General features: G+C 45.7%; 1 protein-coding gene and 2 pseudogenes across 2 annotated transcripts in view; all 3 read right to left on the bottom strand.

Annotated features, from left to right (window-relative positions):
• Positions 1-771: 771 nt before the first annotated feature.
• LOC111533384 lies at positions 772-880 on the bottom strand (annotated as a pseudogene).
• A 5,807-nt stretch (positions 881-6,687) lies between these two features.
• LOC111525050 lies at positions 6,688-6,806 on the bottom strand (annotated as a pseudogene).
• Positions 6,807-10,111: 3,305 nt separating this feature from the next.
• Positions 10,112-19,357, bottom strand: part of HSD17B7 (hydroxysteroid 17-beta dehydrogenase 7) — a 40,789-nt gene continuing 31,543 nt past the window's right edge. The window contains exons 9-10 of one of the 2 annotated variants that reach the window (XR_002725934.2): positions 12,342-12,456; positions 10,112-10,931 (exon numbers count right to left, since the gene is read on the bottom strand). Coding sequence is in view for 1 of the 2 variants with exons in the window: in XM_023190358.1 (XP_023046126.1) it covers positions 12,427-12,456 (30 nt within the window). In the remaining variant the exon portion in view is untranslated. Of the gene's footprint in view, positions 10,932-12,143; positions 12,457-19,357 lie in introns of those variants that run through there. The other variant, XM_023190358.1, reaches the window with a different exon arrangement.

Raw genomic sequence — 19,357 nt, 5'->3', positions numbered from 1 at the left:
GGTGCTGACGAGTTGATGGGTGCAGCACACCAACATGGCACAAGTATACATGTGTAACAAACCTGCATGTTATGCACATGTACCCTAGAACTTAAAATATAATAAAAAAGCAATACATTAATATCAATTGAATAAATTGATAATTTGTAATACATTTAAAAAATGAAATTAAACATAATAAAATGGAATGGAATATAAAATCACGGGTTACTAGACATAATAAAAGTTGATTCATTATTTCTTTTCCTAATCATATACAATATATACATAGAGGAAGTATATATGTTTTAAATGTCAATTTTTTCATTGAGGGTTATGTTCAAAAGGTTAAAGGCTTTTGTCATAGGTGGACTGTGTGAATAAAAGGTATTAATAAATATTTAAAAAACCATCAAAAAAGAAAGAAGGAAAGAAAAAAGAAAGAAAAGAAAGAAAACGAAAGAGAGAAAGAAAAGGAAAGAAATAGAGAAAGAAAGAAAAGAGAGAGAGAAAGAAAAGAAAGAAAGAAGGGAAGAAAGAAGAAAGAAAGAAAGATGGAAAGAAAGAAAGACCGAAAGAAAGAGAGAGAAAGAACGAAAAGAAAGAAAGAAAATAGAAGAAAGAAAGAGAGAGAGAAAGGAAAGAAAGAATGAATGAAAGAAAAGAAAGAAGGAAAGAAAGAAGAAAGAAAAAGAAAGAAGGAAAGAAAGAGAAAGAACGAAAGAAAGAATAGAGAGAGAGAAGGGAAGAAACGAAGGTAGAATAGAAAGAAAGTCAAGAAAGAAAGCCAAAAACCTACAGCACCCAGTATTCCCAGGCGGTCTCCCATCCAAGTACTAACCAGGCCCGACGCTGCTTAGCTTCTGAAATCAGGTGCGTTCAGGGTGATATGGCAGTAGACAGCAACAGAGGCTCCTGGCTGCCCCAAAAGCCCAGCCCAACCATGCCCGCCGGCTTCCAGCCAGCACCGCCGGCCGGGGCCGCCGGGCTCGAATCTGGACCCCGCGACTGCTCGCCCGCGACCTTTCCCCGGCTCCCAAGCTCCCAAGCTTCCACCACATCAGGCCCGCTCAGAACGGGAGGCACTCCCAGGCGTCAGGGCCCAGGGCCCACGATCCTGGGACCTCATCCAGTCCTCCACCCTGTCGCACAGGTATCCTTTTGGATCCCTGGCTGCCCAGGGGCTCCCGCGAGGGCCCCTCTTGCCCCACCCACCCAGAGCTGTCAGTGCTGGCCAAGGACGAACAGCCGGCCCAGCCATGCATGGCCTTTTTCTCACTACGCCCCCACCACGGTAGCGAGTCCCAGCCGCTGGGCAAGAGGGCATGGGGGTTGGGGGTTGGGAGATGGCCCTGCTTTGCCCCCGGCTGGCACTAGAGCTGGAAGCCTGATCCGCGGAGAGAGGGGCTGAGAGAAACCCAGACACACCCCACCACCACCAGGAGCAAATCCACAGCCGCACACACAGACAAACCCGGGCTCTAGTGCACGGGAACCAACACATGCGCGAGCTCACGAACATAGACACACACACACACATATGTACGCACACACAGACGGCTTCAAGGAGAGGAAGGAAGAGATAAATGGACAGATTGAAAGCGAGGGAGGGAGAGAGACAGCGATCGAGAGAGACAGGGAGGGAGAGAGGGAAACAGACAGACAGACAGGCAGAGGAAGAGAGAAGGACAGAGAAAGAGGGAGAGACAGAGGGACAGAGGGAAGGCAACAGAAGTAGTGTGAGTTGCAGGGGCAAACCCAGAAGAGAGAGGGGGAGGGTGCTAGAGAGCAAGAGTTATAGAGGCTTGGAGAGGGAGCCCCTGTTCCGGTAGGCAGGGCCCTTTTGAGCAGGCTGGGATAGGGTGGAGGGGCCTTGGGCTTGGCCAGAACAGGGTGGCCAGGCCGTCTATGCGAGAGGAACAAAGGAGTGCTGAGACGGGTTTTGTCCTGGATTAATTGCTTGCTGTGCAGGTGGGTTTCATAGGCTCCTTCCTTTGTTGGCACCTCCCTATGCTCTTGGTGCGGTGCGGTGGGCCCCTTGATTTGCAGGGTTTGCCTGTCCGTTTGGCGGAAGCAGTGGCAAAGGACTTGCCCACGGGGCCCCAGGCCATTGTCTCTGGCGTGACCTTGGGACTGGAGTTTACACGAAGTTGGTGACAATGGGAATCCGGGTGCACAGGGACTGTTATCCTGGGGGCTGGCGAAGCAATGTCATTCCCCGGGATAAAGCAGCCCCTGCGTTCTGGAGCAGAGTTCTTGGCTGGCGTGTGTGGCACCCGCTGCCCCTGACTGATCCTTCTCCCCGTTTGGAAGGCTGCGGCGGCGCCTAATGAGTGAATAGAATCGCCAGGGCGTTTCGGGAGCGGGAAGGCACCGCGGACGGCAGGGAACCGAGGCCTGCGCATTTGGAGTCCGTCCCCCTGCCCTCCCGGGCTGGAGCCGGGCTCCTGGCGGAGTGGCATCGAGGCGGAAGGGGTGGGGTCCTGCTGCCCGGTGGTGCTTTGATGGCGGACTCCCATGAGGAGGTCCCAGGCTGTGGCAGGGGTGTAGGCGGACAATCAAGTGGGAGCAGAGTCAGGGGAGTTTGGGAAGCATGGCGACAGTAGGGGGAAGGGACGGAGTGGGGAAGCCACAAAAGCCTACAGCAGGCCGGGCACGGTGGATCACGCCTGTAATCCCAGCACTTTGGGAGGCCGAGATGGATGGATCACGACGTCAGGAGATCCAGACAAGCCTGGCTACCACGGAGAAACCCAGTCTCTATTAAAACTACAAAACATGAGCCGGGCTTGGTGGCGGGCGCCGGTAGTCCCAGCTGCTGGGGAGGCTGAGGCAGGAAAATGGCGTGAACCCGGGAGTCTGAGCTTGCAGTGAGCTGAGATCACTCCACTGCACTCCAGCATGGGTGACAGAGTGAGACTCTATCAAGAAAAGAAAGAAAGAAAGAAAGAAAGAAAGAAAGAAAGAAAGAAAGAAAGAAAGAAAGAAAGAAAGAGAAAGAAAGAAAGAAAGAGAGAGAGAGAAAGGAAGGAAGGAAGGAAGGAAGGAAGGAAGGAAGGAAGGAAGGAAGGAAGAAAGAGAAAGGAGAGAAAGAAAGAGAAAAAAGAAAAAGAGAAAGAAGGAAAGAAAGAAAGGAAGAAAGAAAGAAAGAGGCAGAAAGAAGGAAAGAAAGAAGAAAGAAAGAAGACAGAGAGAGAAAGAAAAAAGGAAAGAAAAAAGGGAAGAAAGAAGAAAGAAAGACTAGAAGAACGAAAGAGAGAGAGAAATAAAGAAAAGAAAGAAGGAAGAAAGAAAGAGGAAGAAAAGGAAGAAAGAAAAAGGAATGACAAAGAAAGAGAGAGAAAGAAAAGAAAGAAAGAAGGAAAGAAAGAGAGAAAGAAAGAAAAAAAAGAAAAAGAAAGGAGAGAGAGAAGGAAAGAAAGGAAGGTAGAAAAGAAAGAAAGATAAGAAAGCAAAAAAAGCCTACAGCACCCGGTATTCCCATGTTGTCTCCCATCCACGGTGGCTTGTCCTGAGCAAGACCCGGCCGGTAGGAAAGAGGGCGTGGGGGGCTGGGGGTTGGAAGATGGCCCTGCTTTTCTCAGAGCTGGCACTAGAGATGGAATCCTGATCTCCGGCGAGAGGGGCTGAAAGAAACCCAGACACAACCCACCACCACCAGGAGCAAACACACAGCCCCACAAACAGACACACCTGGGCGCTTATGCGCAGGAACCCACACACGCGCGTGTGCAAACAGAAACACACACACACACACAAATGCACGCCCACACAAATGGCTTGAAGGAGAGCAAGGAACAGATGGATGGAGAGATTGAAACCAAGGAAGGGAGAGAGACAGCGATCAACAGAGACACGGGTGGGAGAGAGGGACGGAAAGAGAGAGGCAGAGAAAGAGAGAGAGACAGAGGGAAGGCGACAGAAGCAGCGCGAGGTGCAGGGGCAAACCCAGAAGAGAGAGGAGGAGGGAGCTAGAGAGCGACAGCGATAGAACCTTGGAGAGGGAGCATCCTGCTCCGGTAGGCAGGTTCCTTTTGAGCAGGCCTGGATAGGGTGGAGTGGGCTTGGGCTGGGCCAGAACGGGGTGGCCAGGCTGTCCATGCGAGAGGAGCAAGGGAGCGCTGAGACGGGTTTTGTCTTGGATTAATTGCTTGCCTTGGAGGTGGGTTTCGTAGACTCTTTTCTTTTTTGGAATCTCCCTGTGCTCTTGGTGCGGTGCGGTGGGCCCCTTGATTTGCAGAGTGCGCCCGCCCGTTTGGCGGGAGCCGTGGCACCGGGCGTGCCCACGGGGCCGGAGGCCTGGGTCTCTGGCGTGTCCTCGGGACTGGAGTTTACACGAAGCTGGTGGCAATGGGAATCCGGGTGCACAGGGACTGTTTTCCTGGTGGATGGCGTAGCAATGTCCTTCCCCCGATAAAGCAGCCCCTGAGTTCTGGAGCGGAGGTCTTGGCTGGCCTGTGTGGCACCCGCTGCCCCTGCCCGTCCCTTCCCCCGGTTTGGAAGTTTCCGGCGGCGTCTGATGAGTGGATTGAATCGCCTGGGCGTTCCAGAAGTGGGTAGGGACCGCGAACTGCAGGAAACCTGCGCCTGCACCTTTGGGGTCCCGCGCCTGTGCCCTACCAGGCTGGAGCCGGTCTCCTGGCGGGGCGGGGGCGAGGCGGAAGCGGTGGGATGCTGCTGCCCCGTGGTACTTTGGTGGCGGAAGCCCTGGAAGATGTCCCCGGCAGCGGCGGGTGTGTAGGCAGGCGATAAAGTGGGAACAGAGTCAGGGGAGGTTGGGAAGCACGGCGACAATAGGGGGACTAACCAGGCCCGACCCTGTTTAGCTTCAGGAGGTCCGGTCCTCCGCCCTGTCTCGGAGGTATTCTTTCGCATCCCTGGCTGCTCAGTAGCTGCTGCGAGGCCCCTCTTGCCCCACCCACCCAGAGCCGTCAAGGCTGGCCAAGGGCCAACAGTCAGACCACCAGCGCCTGGCCCTTTTCTCAGAACGCCCCCACCACCGTGGCTTGTCCCGACCAAGACCCACCCAGTGGGCAAGTGGGCGTAGGGTGTTCGGTGTTGGGGGATGACCCTGCTTTGCCCCTGGCTTGCACTAGAGCCGGAAACCTGATCCCCGGTGAGAGAGGCTGAGGCACACACAGAGACAAACACACACACACGCACACACACACACACACATGCACGCACACACAAATGGCTTGAAGGAGAGCAAGGAAGAGATGGATGGAGAGATTGAAACCGAGGAAGGGAGAGAGACAGCGAACCAGAGAGACAGGAGAGGGAGAGAGGGAAAGAGACAGACAGAGAGGCAGAGAAAGAGAGAGAGAGAGAGAGAGAGACAGAGGGAAGGTGACAGAAGTAGTGCCAGGTGCAGGGGCAAACCCAGAAGAGAGAGGGGGAGGAAGCTAGAGAGCGAAAGTGATAGAGCCTTGGAGAGGTAGTGCCCTGCTCCTGCAGGCAGGGCCCTTTTGGGCAGGCCAGCATAGGGTGGAGGGGACTTGGGCTTGGCCAGAACAGAGTGGCCAGGCCGTCCATGTGAGAGGAGCAACAGAGCACTGACACGGGTGTTGTCTTGGATTAATTGCTTGTTTTGGAGGCTGGTTTAGTAGTCTCCTTCCTTTGTTGGCACCTCCCTGTGCTCTTGGTGCGGTGGGTGTGCCCCTTGACTTGCAGAGTGTGCCCAACTGTTTTACGGGAGCCGTGGCACCAGGCGTGGCCACGTCGCCCCAGGCCTGGGAATCTGGCTTGTCCTCGGGACTGGAGTTTACACGAAGTTGGTGGCAATGGGAATCCTTTAGTGTCCGGCCCCCTGCCCTCCCGGGCTGGAGCTCCTGGTGGGGTGGCAGTGAGGTGGAAGCTCTGGGATGCTGCTGCCCAGTGGTGCTTTGGTGGCGGACCCCCAGGAGGAGTTCCCTGGCTGCGGCGGGGGGGTGTAGGCGGGCGATAAAGGGGAAGCAGAGTCAGGAGAGGTTGGGAAGCATAGCGACAATAGGGGGATAGGAGGGAGGATGGAAGCCACAAAAGCCTACAGCAGGCCGGGCGCGGTGGATCACATCTGTAGTCCCAGCACTTTGGAAGTCTGAGGCAGGTGGATCACGAGGTCATGAGATCCAGACCAGCCTGGCTAACACGATGAAACCTCGGCTCTACTAAAACTACCAAAACATGAGCCGGGTGTGGTGGCAGGCGGCTGTAGGCCCGGTTGCTGGGGAGGCTGAGGGAGGAAAATGGTATTGAACCCAGAGGCGGAGCTTACAGTTAGCCTAGAACGCCCCCTGCACTCCAGCCTGGGTGACAGAGCAAGACTCTGACTGGAAGAGGAAGGGAAGGGAAGAAGGGAAGGGAAGAAGGGAAGGGAAGAAGGGAAGGGAAGGGAAGAAGGGAAGGGAAGAAAGGAAGGGAAGGGAGAGAGAAAAGAAAGAAGGGAAGAAAGAAAAAAGAACGAAAGAGAGAAAGAAAGAAAGAAAAGAAAGAAGAAAGAACGAGAGAAAGAAAAAGAAAGAGAAAGAAAGAAAAGAAAGAGGAAAGAAGGAAGAAAGAAAGGAAAAGGAAGAAAGAAAGAAAGGAAAAGAAAGAAAGAAAAGAAAGAAAGAAGGTAAGAAAGAAAGGAAGAAAAAAAAGAAGGAAAGAAAAAAAAAAAAAAAAAAAGAAAGAAAGAAGAGACAGAGAGAATGAAAAAAGGAAGATAGAAAAGAAAGAAAGCAAAAAAACCTACAGCACCCGGTGTTCCCAGGTGGTCTCCCATCCAAGTACTAACCAGGCCCGACCATGCTTAGTTTCTGAGATCAGACCAGATCGGGCCTGTTCAGGGTGGTATGGCTGTAGACCCCAGCAGAGGTGCCTGGCTGCCCCAAGAGCCCGGCCCAGTCATGCCTGCCGGCTTCCAACCGGCACCGCCAGCCCGGGGCCGCCCGGCTCGCATCGGGACCCCGGAGCCGCTCGCCTGGGCCTTCTCCAGCTCCTGAGCTCCCTAACTTCCACCACATTGGGTCCGCTCGGAACAGGGAGTGCTCCGAGGCGTCAGGGCCCAGGGCCCATGATCCTGGCACCCCGTCCAGTACTCCTCCCTGTCGCGGAGATATTCTTTTGGATTCCTTGCCTCTCAGGAGCTTCTGTGAGGCCCCCTCTTGCCCCACCCACCCAGAGCCATCAAGGCTGGCCAAGGGGGAACAGACGGACGAGACGCGCGTGGCGTTTGTCTCACAACGCCCCAATCATGGTAGCTTGTCCCCGAGCAAAACCCGGCCACTGGGCAAGAAGGCGTGGGGGGTTGGCCGTTGGGGGATGGCCCTGCTTTGCCCTGGGCCGGCACTAGAGAGGGCAGCAGCCTGATCCCCATCCAGAGGGGCTGAGAGAAACCCAGACACAGCCCACCACCACCAGGAGCAAATCCACAGCCCCACACACAGACACACCGGGGTGCTCGCGCGCGGGAACACACATACGCACACGCGCGCACACACAGACACACACACACACACAAGTGCACGCACACACAAACGGCTTGAAGGAGAGCAAGGAAGAGATGGATGGAGAGATTGAAACCGAGGGAGGGAAAGAGACAGCAATCGAGAGAAACAGGGGAGGGGGAGAGGGAATGAGACAGACACAGAGGCAGAGAAAGAGAGAGGGACAGAGGAAGAGAGAGAGACACAGAGACAGAGGGAAGGCGACAGAAGTAGTGTGAGGTGCAGGGGCAAACCCAGAAGAGAGAGAGGGAGGGAGCTAGAGAGCGAAAGTGATAGAGCCTTGGAGAGGTAGTGCCCTGCTCCGGCAGTCAGGGCCCTTTTGGGCAGGCTGGCATAGGATGGAGGGGGCTTGGGCTTGGCCAGAACAGGGTGGCCAGGCCGTCCATGTGAGAGGAGCAACGGAGCATTGACACGGGTGTTGTCTTGGATTAATTGCTTGTTTTGGAGGTGGGTTTAGTAGTCTCCTTCCTTTGTTGGCACCTCCCTGTGCTCTTGGTGCGGTGCGGTGTGCCCCTTGACTTGCAGAGTGTGCCCGACCGTTTTACCGGAGCCGTGGCACCAGGCGTGCCCACTTCGCCCCAGGCCTGGGAATCCGGCGTGTCCTCGGGACTGGAGTTTACACGAAGTTGGTGGCAATGGGAATCCGGGTGCACAGGGACTGTTTTCCTGGTGGCTGTCGAAACAATGTCCTTCCCCCGGATACAGCAGCCCCCGATTTCTGGATCGGAGGTCTTGGCTGGCCTGTGTGGCACCCGCTGCCCCTGCCCGTTCCTTCCCCTGGTTTAGAAGGTTGCCGCGGGCGGCGCCCAATGAGTGGATTGAAACGCCTGGGCGTTCCAGGAGCTGGAAGGCACCGCGAGGGGTAGGGGACCAGTGCCTGCGCCTTTGGGGTCTGTCCCCCTGCCCTCCCGGACATCCCCTCAGTGAGCAGAGGGGATACTTTTGAATGGAATTGGAAGCAGGTTTGCCTTAATCAGTTTCCACTTTGAGTTTTCCTTTGTAATTTTGGGGTCCCAAGATACTTTATTTTCACATATGTTACTCAAATAGCGCATTTACTGAAAAGGGAAGTGTTGTAATTAATTTATACCTCAGATCCCAACAGGTGATCTTAGGTGAATACTGTCTTTCCTGTACCTTAGTTTTCTCCTCTGAGAGATGGAGATATCACAGCTACCTCACAAGCTTATAATACAGATAAAGAGACCAGGACAGTCCCATAGCAAGTAGCCATGGCTTTATTATCATTCGTTAGATAAATCAAATGTCCCAAAGAGTTTCAGAATGCAAGAGAATGGGCTTCATATAAGTAGAGAGCCATAAGGACATATTCACTACTCTAAAATGTTCTTTTATACCAACTAGCAACACTTGTGTCCTATGTTATCCTCACAGCAATCCTGCTCAAGTGACTATACTGAACTTTCTGAAACTATGGCAATTATTTTGGTAGTCAGCCTTATAATCAGGTATTCAACAGTAACAAAGAAGCTCCTGCTCTGCTATTTCCGTATCACTGAGACAGGCCTCACTTGCTGGTTGAAGTTTCTGTTCAAAGCCACACTCAGGGCAGTGGTGATCTGGGAGAGCTCTCTGGCTCCTGGCCTTTGCTGTGCTGGATGTTTTCAAGCCTGAAATGGGATTTCCAGGCACTGCAGGTTGTATCCAAGATAATCAAGAGGCAGAGGAGAGGTTCTAGCTCTCCAATCCGAAGTCAAACAACAACAACAAAAAAAAAAACTGTATCTTAAAATGTGATATGGGAGTTTGCAGAAGTATTTGACACCTGCATAAATAAATGAGCAAAGGCAACCAAGCCCACAAACACTAGATAAAGAAAACCAAAACAGTTCCTCAGCTATAATAATAAAAATAATCTTCATATGGCATTATAACTTATTGAGGACCTCCTAGTTTCCAGGAACAGTGCTGCACACTTTAAAGGCATTATCTTTGATCCTTAGAAACAAGCTGCCAGGTTGTGTTATCAGCCCCATTCTACATGTAGTAACAACAGCTAACTATTCACAAACCTATGTACATTTCTTCTTGTGTACTCAGCTAGAATCTATTCTCCAATTTCTCTTCCAGTTAAGTGTGTCATATAAATTACTTTTGCTGACAGAATGTAAACTGAAATTATATGTACATTTTGAGATCAGGCTCATATAAACCTCCCACATGTAATGTTGTCTCTTCCCTAAATGCTAAATGGATATTGACAGAATAATCTCAAAATACATGGATAAAAAGAGGCAGAGCCACTATCTGCCTGGATCCTTGAATGACTATATGAAGCAGAGCAAGGACTCCTACTGTTACAGGAAAGGGGTCCCAATCCAGACCCCAAGAGAGGCTTCTTGGATCTCACACAAGAAAGAATTCAGGGCAAGTCCACAGAGGAAAGTGAAAGCAAGTTGATTAGGAAAGTACAGGAATAAAAGAATGCCTACTCCATAGACAGAGCAGGCCCAAGGGCTACTGGTTGCACATTTTTATGGTTATTTCTTGATGATATGCTAAACAAGGGGTGGACTATTCATGCCTCCTCTTTTTATACCATATAGGGTAATTTCCTCTCGTTGCCATGGCATTTGTAAACTGTCATAGCACTGGTGGGAATGTAGCAGTGAGGACCACCAGAGGTCACTCTCATGGCCATCTTGGTTTTGTGGGATTTGGCGGGCTTCTTTACTGCATCCTGTTTTATCAGCAAGGTCTTTGTGACCTGTATCTTGTGCCATCCTCCAATCTCATTCTGTGACTTAGAATGCCTTAACCATCTGGGAATGCAGCCCAGTAGGTCTCAGCCTCATTTTACCCAGCTCCTATTCAAGATGGAGTTGTTCTCATTCACACGTCTCTAACACTACCCCTCTAACCACTAAATTGCCTTTATGTGAGTAAGAACAAAGTATTGCATTAAATCCATTGAGATTTGGGGGTTATATCAATTTGCTTTACCATAAATAACACATTGAATATTAGAAACTGAGGAAGAGCCATCTTAGAAAATTGAAGATGTCTCAGCTTATAAAGACATTCACATTAACTTTATAGCAAGGTTTGCTTTCCAAAGTGCTATAAGATTCCAAATCTCTACTCATACATCCACCTATTCATAAAGAGAAGCCACGCCATGAAGGAGCAAAAATAAAAACTTGTAGCCCCACTCTGCTTCTGTTTTTATTCCATTCATCCAAGTAAGGAAATTTAAATTGTTTAATTAAAAGCATTCTATGAGAAACTTAATATATGCATATGCAATTGTATGTGCGTGTATATATATATATATATTCATCCATTTAATATTCAATACTTTTATGAGGTAATGACTATTACCTTTTATTTTACAAATGAGGAAACTTGAACTTAATCCAGAAAGATCAGTAACTTGTTCGAAGTCCTTCAGCTAATGAGTGATGGAGCTGAAATGTGAATGCAGGCAGTTTGGCTTTGGAACTTGGACATACAACCTCTATACTGTAGAGGGATGAAAATAAATAGACAGAGTTAAAGAGATAAAATCATAAAATGTTTAGCAATAGAATTATGATTCAAATATTCATCCAGGACAACTGTATTGGTTTTTAAGTTCTGGACTACTTTCACACCAGTGGGTAAATATAATAATGTGCTGAGCCTGCTGGTGCTGCTTCCCCCTCTCTTTCCCTCTCCTGCCCCAAACCTCATTGACTAAAGAGTTGGTTTCCTCTTCCTCTAGGAAGCTCCAAGACTCTGTTCTAGTTCTATGTCTTACATTTCTTCTGACTACTTGACTCCCAAATGCCATCTAGTTCTCGCCTATCTTGAATATTGTCTCTGAGTATAATGAGATGCAAATTCGGTGACATGCAATTCTAGATGCAAAAGTAGTTTATCCAACATCCACAAATTATATCTGACCCCTACCAGAGTCAGGAATTACTTGATTCAGATATTAAAGTAGTACTATGTGTGACATATGTGACTCAGGACAGAGCACAGAAGAAAAATTCACAGAAGCCAGAAAATCTCTACATTTGGAAAGAGATGAAACTAATTTTTTTGAACACTGGTCTAACCTGTGTTTACTGTTCTTCATCAGTACCTGACACTGACACTGTACACATTTAACTAACGTAAGACAGTTGTTAGTACATGACACATCTAACAAATGGGTATGAAAAACTGCCTGCCATTTAACTTGCCTGCTGTCCTCTTCTAGCTGGAGATATGCCTAGCAGAGAACAATGTTCTTTATGGGACTGATCTACGTGTCTCAGATCATTCTGTATGCAATTTCTCTTTGGTTTGTACTTTCTCCCTCAAAATTCACCCTTTAGAATTGAAGTAAAAGAAGAAATAGGGGCCGGGCACAGTGGCTCACACCTGTAATCCTAGCACTTTGGGAGGCCAAGGTGGGTGGCCAACCTGAGGTCAGGAGTTCGAGACTAGCCTGGCCAACATGGTGAAACCCCGTCTCTACTAAAAATATAAAAATTAGCTGGGCATGGTTGCAGGCGCCTGTAATCCCAGCTACCCGGGAGGCTAAGGCAGAATCACTGGAACCTGGGAGGCAGAGGCTACAGTGAGCCAAGACCATGCCACTGCACTCCAGCCAGCCTTGGTGACAGAGCAAGACTCTTTCTCAAAAAAAAAAAAAAGAAGAAGAAGAAGAAGGAGGAGGAGGAGGAGGAGAGGAGAAGGAGAAGGAGAAGCAGGAGAAGGAGAAGCAGGAGGAGCAGGAGCAGGAGCAGATGGAGAAGCAGAAGCAGAAGCAGAAGCAGCAGAAATAGGCCTGTGGATAAAGTGTTAGTCAAAAACTATTAGTTTAACAGAACAGCACTGCCATTAGAATTGTGGCAAAATTAAATTAATTCTGTGGCAGAATAAAGTTCAAAGCCTTTTTACCAGGATAAAGTGGTCAAACACGTTGGTTTCAAACACCTCCTGGAGCTCATCAGCAGTAATTTTGTCATCTCGGGTCAGTGGTTCTTCAGCTATGGAGAATACACGAATCACCTTTCTGATACAGATGATTTTTAAAAAATAAAAGAAAAGAAAAGAAAAGAAAAATAAATTTTACTCAATGTGCTATTTAGTTAAAAATCAAAAAGTTGAACCGGGCATGTTGGTTCATGCTTGTAATCCCAGCACTTTGGGAGGCCAAGGCGGGTGAATCATGAGATCAGAAGATCGAGACCATCCTGGCCAATGTAACCCGGCAAAGGTCATGGGGGACATTTTAAATTCCGCCTACTACAGCAGTGATATAAGACTCCAACTGTTTTTTTTTTTTCCCAGTTACTAGCCACTTGTTCCAAAATTATTTTGAATAGATCACTGATACTATCAATTTGTTTGGTTGTTTGACATTTAGATTTCTGGATAATTCAGAAATATTCATGATTTGAGAGGAACTCAGCCCCTACCCTTCTCCCACTCAAACTCCTTCAAAGACAAGAGATCAGCATTTGACAACTCTAATTCTGAAAATGAGAATAGTCTTATTCCAGGGCCAGACCCAAAGGCTCAATGTGAAAGTTCCTGGATTCGGGGGTGTCATGTAAGGAAAGAAAGTGAGTGGAAACTTGGGTGTATGGCTGTCCCATGAAGAGCTCACCCTGTGGAAAACAAAAAGAGGTCCCAATCTTGGAGTTTTGATGCTCATCATAATGTGGGAATGACAGCTAGAAAAAAAACTGTGAGCTCCACGAAGACTTGAAGGCAATGGAGCAAGGCCAGCAGCCTCTGCCTCCCACCATCACTTCCACCAGAACCAAGTAGGAAAGACCCAGTTTCTTGTTATCCCCAGAGACCTGGCACCTTTCACTAAAGAATTTGCTTTCAAGCTGCTGCAAACTTTGAACAATTGTCTGACCTACTAAAAGTAACAGAGAAGGACAGAACTCTAGATGACTGAAGAAATCATGCATTTAAGTTATTAAAATGTATTATGTATAGGACCATTACCACGATACTATCATTTTGTTGAGGTCTCTTTGTGTACTTTTGATACCAGCCAGGTTCATTCTACCTGCAGAGTAAATAAATTACTGGGGCAATGGGTTTTTGCAAAGAAAAGATTAATTAGATATCCCAGCAAGGAGGTGGGACAACAGCTCTCAAATATGCCTCCCCAAAGATAGGAAACATTTATGGATTAGAGAAGTGGGTGGTCTAAGACATGGGGAAAGGTGAATGGCAGTGGGTAAAAATGAGGTAATCAGTGATCTATGCCAGCATTATCAGGGTCCATGGCATTTCACAGGATATATGTCTCAGATCAGCATTAGCATGATCTGAGAATGGTGTTTTTGCCTCTGACATCAAAAGGCTCCCTCTCAGGTATTTACACACGCCTAGTTGAAGGGTACATAGTCTCAACTGGTTTGAACTGGACAGGAGCTGCCCTAAGTTCCTAAAAAACAACTGAAATGACCACTACCATGTGACTTATGTTATATATAAGGTAGCCAGTGAAGGTTAGGTACAGCATCCAGTGGTGCAGCCTTCAGCTACCATGCCTTCAGCTTCAGGGAAAAACAAAAACAAAAGCAAAAGGCAAACAACCAAAAGCAAGCAGGGCAGGATAAGTTTGGTGGACCTGATCAAATTAAGCCCTTGGTTTTACTTTCAATAACTCCTATGTTTTCATCTTGATTTTTGTTGTGTTGATGTAGATATTTTAGTTTCTGGACATGGAGAAGCATCACCTGGTCATGATAACCCTATTCCTGGATAACCATTCATCCATTCTCTTGATAAGAATCTGACAGATCTATCTGTGGCTGATTATTTGCTATTTTTTTATCCACGTCTACCCTGAACTTTAAAATCTAGCTCTAATTCCCATCATGTGTCTGAACTAAGTCCTTGATGACCAAGAATAAAATGATTTATTTTTAGCCCCTTATAACAGAGAACTTGTAGTTCTCTGTAGATCTCTCTGGAATGAAGTTGCCTCCAGTTTCAAGCAGGGGGAAAGTACTGCCTTGACTCAAACACTCTCCCTTTGTTTCCTTTCCCTCCTATCATTCATCTCTCTTCTTTTCAAATCCCCATTTATCCAGCCTGGCTCACAACAAATGTGTGGGATAGGATTTTTTACATTGTTATAAATGATAAGTAATCAATTCTTACTCATATGGCACATATAATAAATCATTTTTCCTGGGTGCTTGTGAATATATTTCTTTCAAATGTGGAATATAAATGATAGTTATAAATAGAGATCACTTTGCAATCAAAGATATAGAGAATATAGAATCATGTTGACTGTTAAATACAGCAGAGTGGGATAGTGTTACTTCCTAGCCTAAGAAAGAAAATAAATCCATGCATAGCCTGTATCTAAAGCATCATCTACGTCATCTACCCACATTTAAACCTATTTATGAGTCACTAACAAAAAATGTTTCTCGAACATCCAGTCTCTGAGATTTTTCTTTTCCACTATAAACTGCTATAAAACCTCCTATAATTCCCTTCTTTGAAACAGGAGTCAAATGAGACAGTGAGGAATAACCTCCAGCAATGGTGAGATGAGCTCTCTTTAACTCAGTGGATTACTCTCCATTTTCAACAGTCCTTTATGTATATTGTCATGGTTATTAAACATAATAAGTAAACAAGACTTGTCAGATAATGAAATTTGTTCACATTTTCAGGTGCCAGACAAGAAACATGGATTATTGTGTGGAGTTCCATTAGTAGGAATAAGGCTCATTCTACATTCTTGTTGTTCTTTGTATTTTTTGTTTTTCATGAGAAGGAATTGTATCAGCAAAAGGCAATATTCTAACATGACAATGACAGCAGACAGAAACTCAATAAACTCTTGACTTGGTACTGCAAACACCATTTCAAATTAAGATCGAAATTGTGATATAGTTTTTTTTTTTTTTCAATATGGCTATAACAAAAAAAGTTGATTAAGGCTATAAATATCAAGGAGCATGATACCTTTATTAAAATAAACCTTTGTTTAATCAATTGTTCATGTATTTATTTATACAACAAGCAGTAATCGAGCGCCTACTATGTGCCTTGCATTAATAGTAGAGAAACAATGTTTTTAAAAGTCCCAGTCTATTGAGACAGCAGTTGAGTGCTAAAAAAAAGCACTTCTATCTGAGGACTTCTAGGACTTGCATTGTTATGGCTAATTGAAATTACACTGTACATAATACAATTGAATACAAGTATAATTACCCCTAAAAAATTACCCCTAAAAAATCCCCTCTGTTCTCACTATCCTGAATTCCGATTCTTTTTCATTTCAGTTCTGAATAGATGGACTATAGTAAAATGTCTTAAGTGTCATTAGAACACACAGAATATTTTACTTCTGAATCAAAATCAAGTATTCTGTAATAATTGAGAAATTCTTGTTATATATAAAACCACACTACTACAGCAATACAAGTAAGTTAAAGAGTCAGGATATTAAACTTAAATAACAAATTACTGTAGTCTTTCAATGGCTATATTATTATATATAATTTTGTTGCTGTTATTATATATCTGCTATTAAGTTTCAGGGAGTAAAGTCTTTCCCCAAAACCTTCTATGTAGAAATTATCTCAGGTAAGTGATTTCCTCTTTGATATAACCTAGTAAATTACAGGAAATATTAGTGGCAATCAACCATTAATTTTGTCTGCAATAATAACATTAAAATCGTTATATTTTCCATATAAAGTCAACTTTGATTCAGTCACTTTATCGGCAAATCTAAACCATGACTGCTGTTTTCTGGGAACAAATTTTAATCTTATTTTTAAAAAGAAATATCTTTGTGTGTTTAGAAAATAAATTAAATAAACCTAGATACCCACTTCCATTTTAGGAATTAGATCTCCATTAAAAACATAATAGATATATAATTGAGAGCACTGTTCTTTGTGATAGATATGCTTAATGTACAAACTCCTATTAATAATATCTCTTAAATATGCTGCTCTAACTTGAAGACTATATAAAAGTTAAATTGTTTGTTTGCGAAACTAATGTCAATAGTTGCCAGTAATTTGTTATATCACCTTGGATAGAAACATACTTTATTTTTTTCTGGGGAATAAAAGAAGAATTTGCTTTGTAAAAAAAAAAAAAAAAAAAAAAAAAAGTCCCAGTCATCTTGGAGCTTATACTTTGGTAGGTTGAAAGGCAATAGACAAGATAAGTAAAATACATATGTTAGATAGTAATAAGCAGCAAAAAGGAAAAAAAAAAGTAGATAAGAAAGATGGGAACATATGAGGGGCATGATGAAATTTTAGACTGGGTGACCAGAAGACTTTGCTGAGAAGTAAAGCAAACAAAATGACAGAAAAAAAAAAGTTTGAGTTGACAACTACAATAACTACCATCCCCCATGCCCAAGAAAACAACTACAAGGGAGAAGAAAATACTAACCCAATGAAACAGAATTAAATATCCTTAAACAAGCATTTGGCGACATTAAAAAATACCATGCATTGAAAATTTAAAAAACAGAAATAGACAAAGAACAGGAAGAAATAAAACAAAAACTGATTATACTCAGGAAAGAAACAGAAGAAAGTAAAATCATACAGAAATAAAGATGGAACTAAAAAGTGCAGAGAAGTCTTGCTTTTAATGTACCCCACCTACAGACCACCCTTCCTGAAGAACAACTATTAACTGTGGACAAAAGGCAAAAAAAATTTACCTTAGAATTCCAAAGAAGAGGCCGGGCGCGGTGGCTCAAGCCTGTAATCCCAGCACTTTGGGAGGCCGAGACGGGCTGATCACGAGGTCAGGAGATCGAGACCATCCTGGCTAACACGGTGAAACCCTGTCTCTACTAAAAAATATAAAAAACTAGCCAGGCGAGGTGGCGGGCGCCTGTAGTCCCAGCTACTCGGGAGGCTGAGGCAGGAGAATGGCATAAACCCGGGAGGCGGAACTTGCAGTGAGCTGAGATCCCGCCACTGCACTCCAGCCTGGGCCACAGAGTGACACTCCGTCTCAAAAAAAAAAAAAAAAAGAAAGAAAAAAGAATTCCAAAGAAGAAACAACAGCAGGCACAGTGTGGAGGAGAGCCCATGAGACATTCACCAAAGCTGGCCATATCCTGGGCCATAAAACAAACCTCGACAAATTTAATGGTAGAGAAATCAGACAGAATGTGTTCTCTGACTGTAATAGAATAAAACTGGAAATCAATAACAAAAATATAGTCAGAAATCAATAACAAATTTTTTAAATCTCTAAAAATATGTATATTAAACAACATTTCTAAGTAATTCATGAGTAAAGAGAAAGTATCAAAGGAAATTAATACAAATATGTACAACTTAATAATGTGTCAAAAAATCTGGCATGCAGCTAGAATAGTGCTAAGAAGAAGTTCATAATTAAGTTTTACAGCAAGAAAGTAGAGAAAGAAGAGCAAAATAAATCCAAAGCAAGTTGAAGGAAGGAAATAGAAAAGATCTGAGCTGAAGTCAGTGAAATTGATAATAGGAAAACAATTGGGAAAGTTTAGCAAACAAAAAGTTGGTTCTTAGGAAAATACCAATAAAATTGAGAAACTCCTAGCAAGACTGACAAAACAGAAAAAAAAAAAGAGAAGACACTGACATCAAGAATGAAATAGAGAACATCATTACAGATCTTGTAGCCATTAAAAAGATAATACTACAAGTAACTTTTGTGCTAATAAATTTGAAAACTTAGAAATAATTGACCAATTCCTTAGAAAGCACAAATGACAAAAACACAAGATAAAACAGAAAATCTGAATAGTCTTATAATCATTAACAATTACATGCATAATTTTCAAGATCCATAAAATAAATCTCCAGGCCCAGATGGTTTCACTGGTAAATTCTACCAAATATTTAAAGAAGAATTAACACCAATGTTATATAATATCTTCCAGAATACAGAAGATGAAAGAACACTTCAACTCATTTTCTGAGGTTGCTATCGCCAAATAACCAAACCAGTCAAAACCAAAAAAAAATACAGGTCAATGTCTTTCATGAACTTAGACACAGAAATTCTCCATAAAATATTAGCAAAAGGGAGGGCGGAGCAAGATGGCCGAATAGGAACAGCTCCAGTCTCCATCTCCCAGCGCAAGCGACACAGAAGACCGGTGATTTCTGCATTTTCAACTGAGGTACTGGGGTCATCTCACTCAGGACTGCGGGACAATACGTGAGGGTCAGCTACTGCAGCCTGACCAGCCAGAGCTGAAGCAGGGCGAGGCATCGCCTCACCTGGGAAGCGCGAGGGGGAAGGGAGTCCCTTTTCCTAGCCAGGGGAACTGAGACACACAAAACCTGGAAAATCGGGTAACTCCCACCCCAATACTGCGCTATAACACCGGCACACCAGAGAATATATCCCACACCTGGCCGGGAGGGTCCCACGCCCACGGAGCCTCCCTCCTTGCTAACACAGCAGTCTGCGGCAATCTAACCGCAAGGCAGCAGCGAGGCTGGGGGAGGGGCGCCCGCCATCGCTGAGGCTTAAGTAGGTAAATAAAGCCGCTGGGAAGCTCGAACTGGGTGGAGCTCACAGCAGCTCAAGGAAACCTGCCTGTCTCTGTAGACTGCGCCTCTGGGGACAGGGCTCAGCTAAAGGAGCAGAAGCCTGTGCAAACGCGAACGACTCTGTCTGACAGCTTTGAAGAGAGCAGTGGATCTCCCAACACAGAGGTTGAGATCTGAGAAGGGGCAGTCTGCCTGCTCAAGTGGGTCCCTAACCCCTGAGTAGCCTAACTGGGAGACATCCCCCACTAGGGGCAGTCTGACACCCCACACCTCACAGGGTGGAGTACACCCCTGAGAGGAAGCTTCCAAAGCAAGAATCAGACAGGTGCACTCGCTGTTCAGCAATTTTCTGTCTTCTGCAACCTCTGCTGCTGATACCCAGGCAAACAGGGTCTGGAG

This window comes from Piliocolobus tephrosceles, chromosome 1 (genome assembly GCF_002776525.5).
Source record: "Piliocolobus tephrosceles isolate RC106 chromosome 1, ASM277652v3, whole genome shotgun sequence".
NCBI classification, from domain to species: Eukaryota; Metazoa; Chordata; class Mammalia; order Primates; family Cercopithecidae; genus Piliocolobus; species Piliocolobus tephrosceles.
The sequence above is the reverse complement of the archived record's forward strand: the minus strand, read 5'-3'. Positions and strand labels throughout refer to the sequence as shown.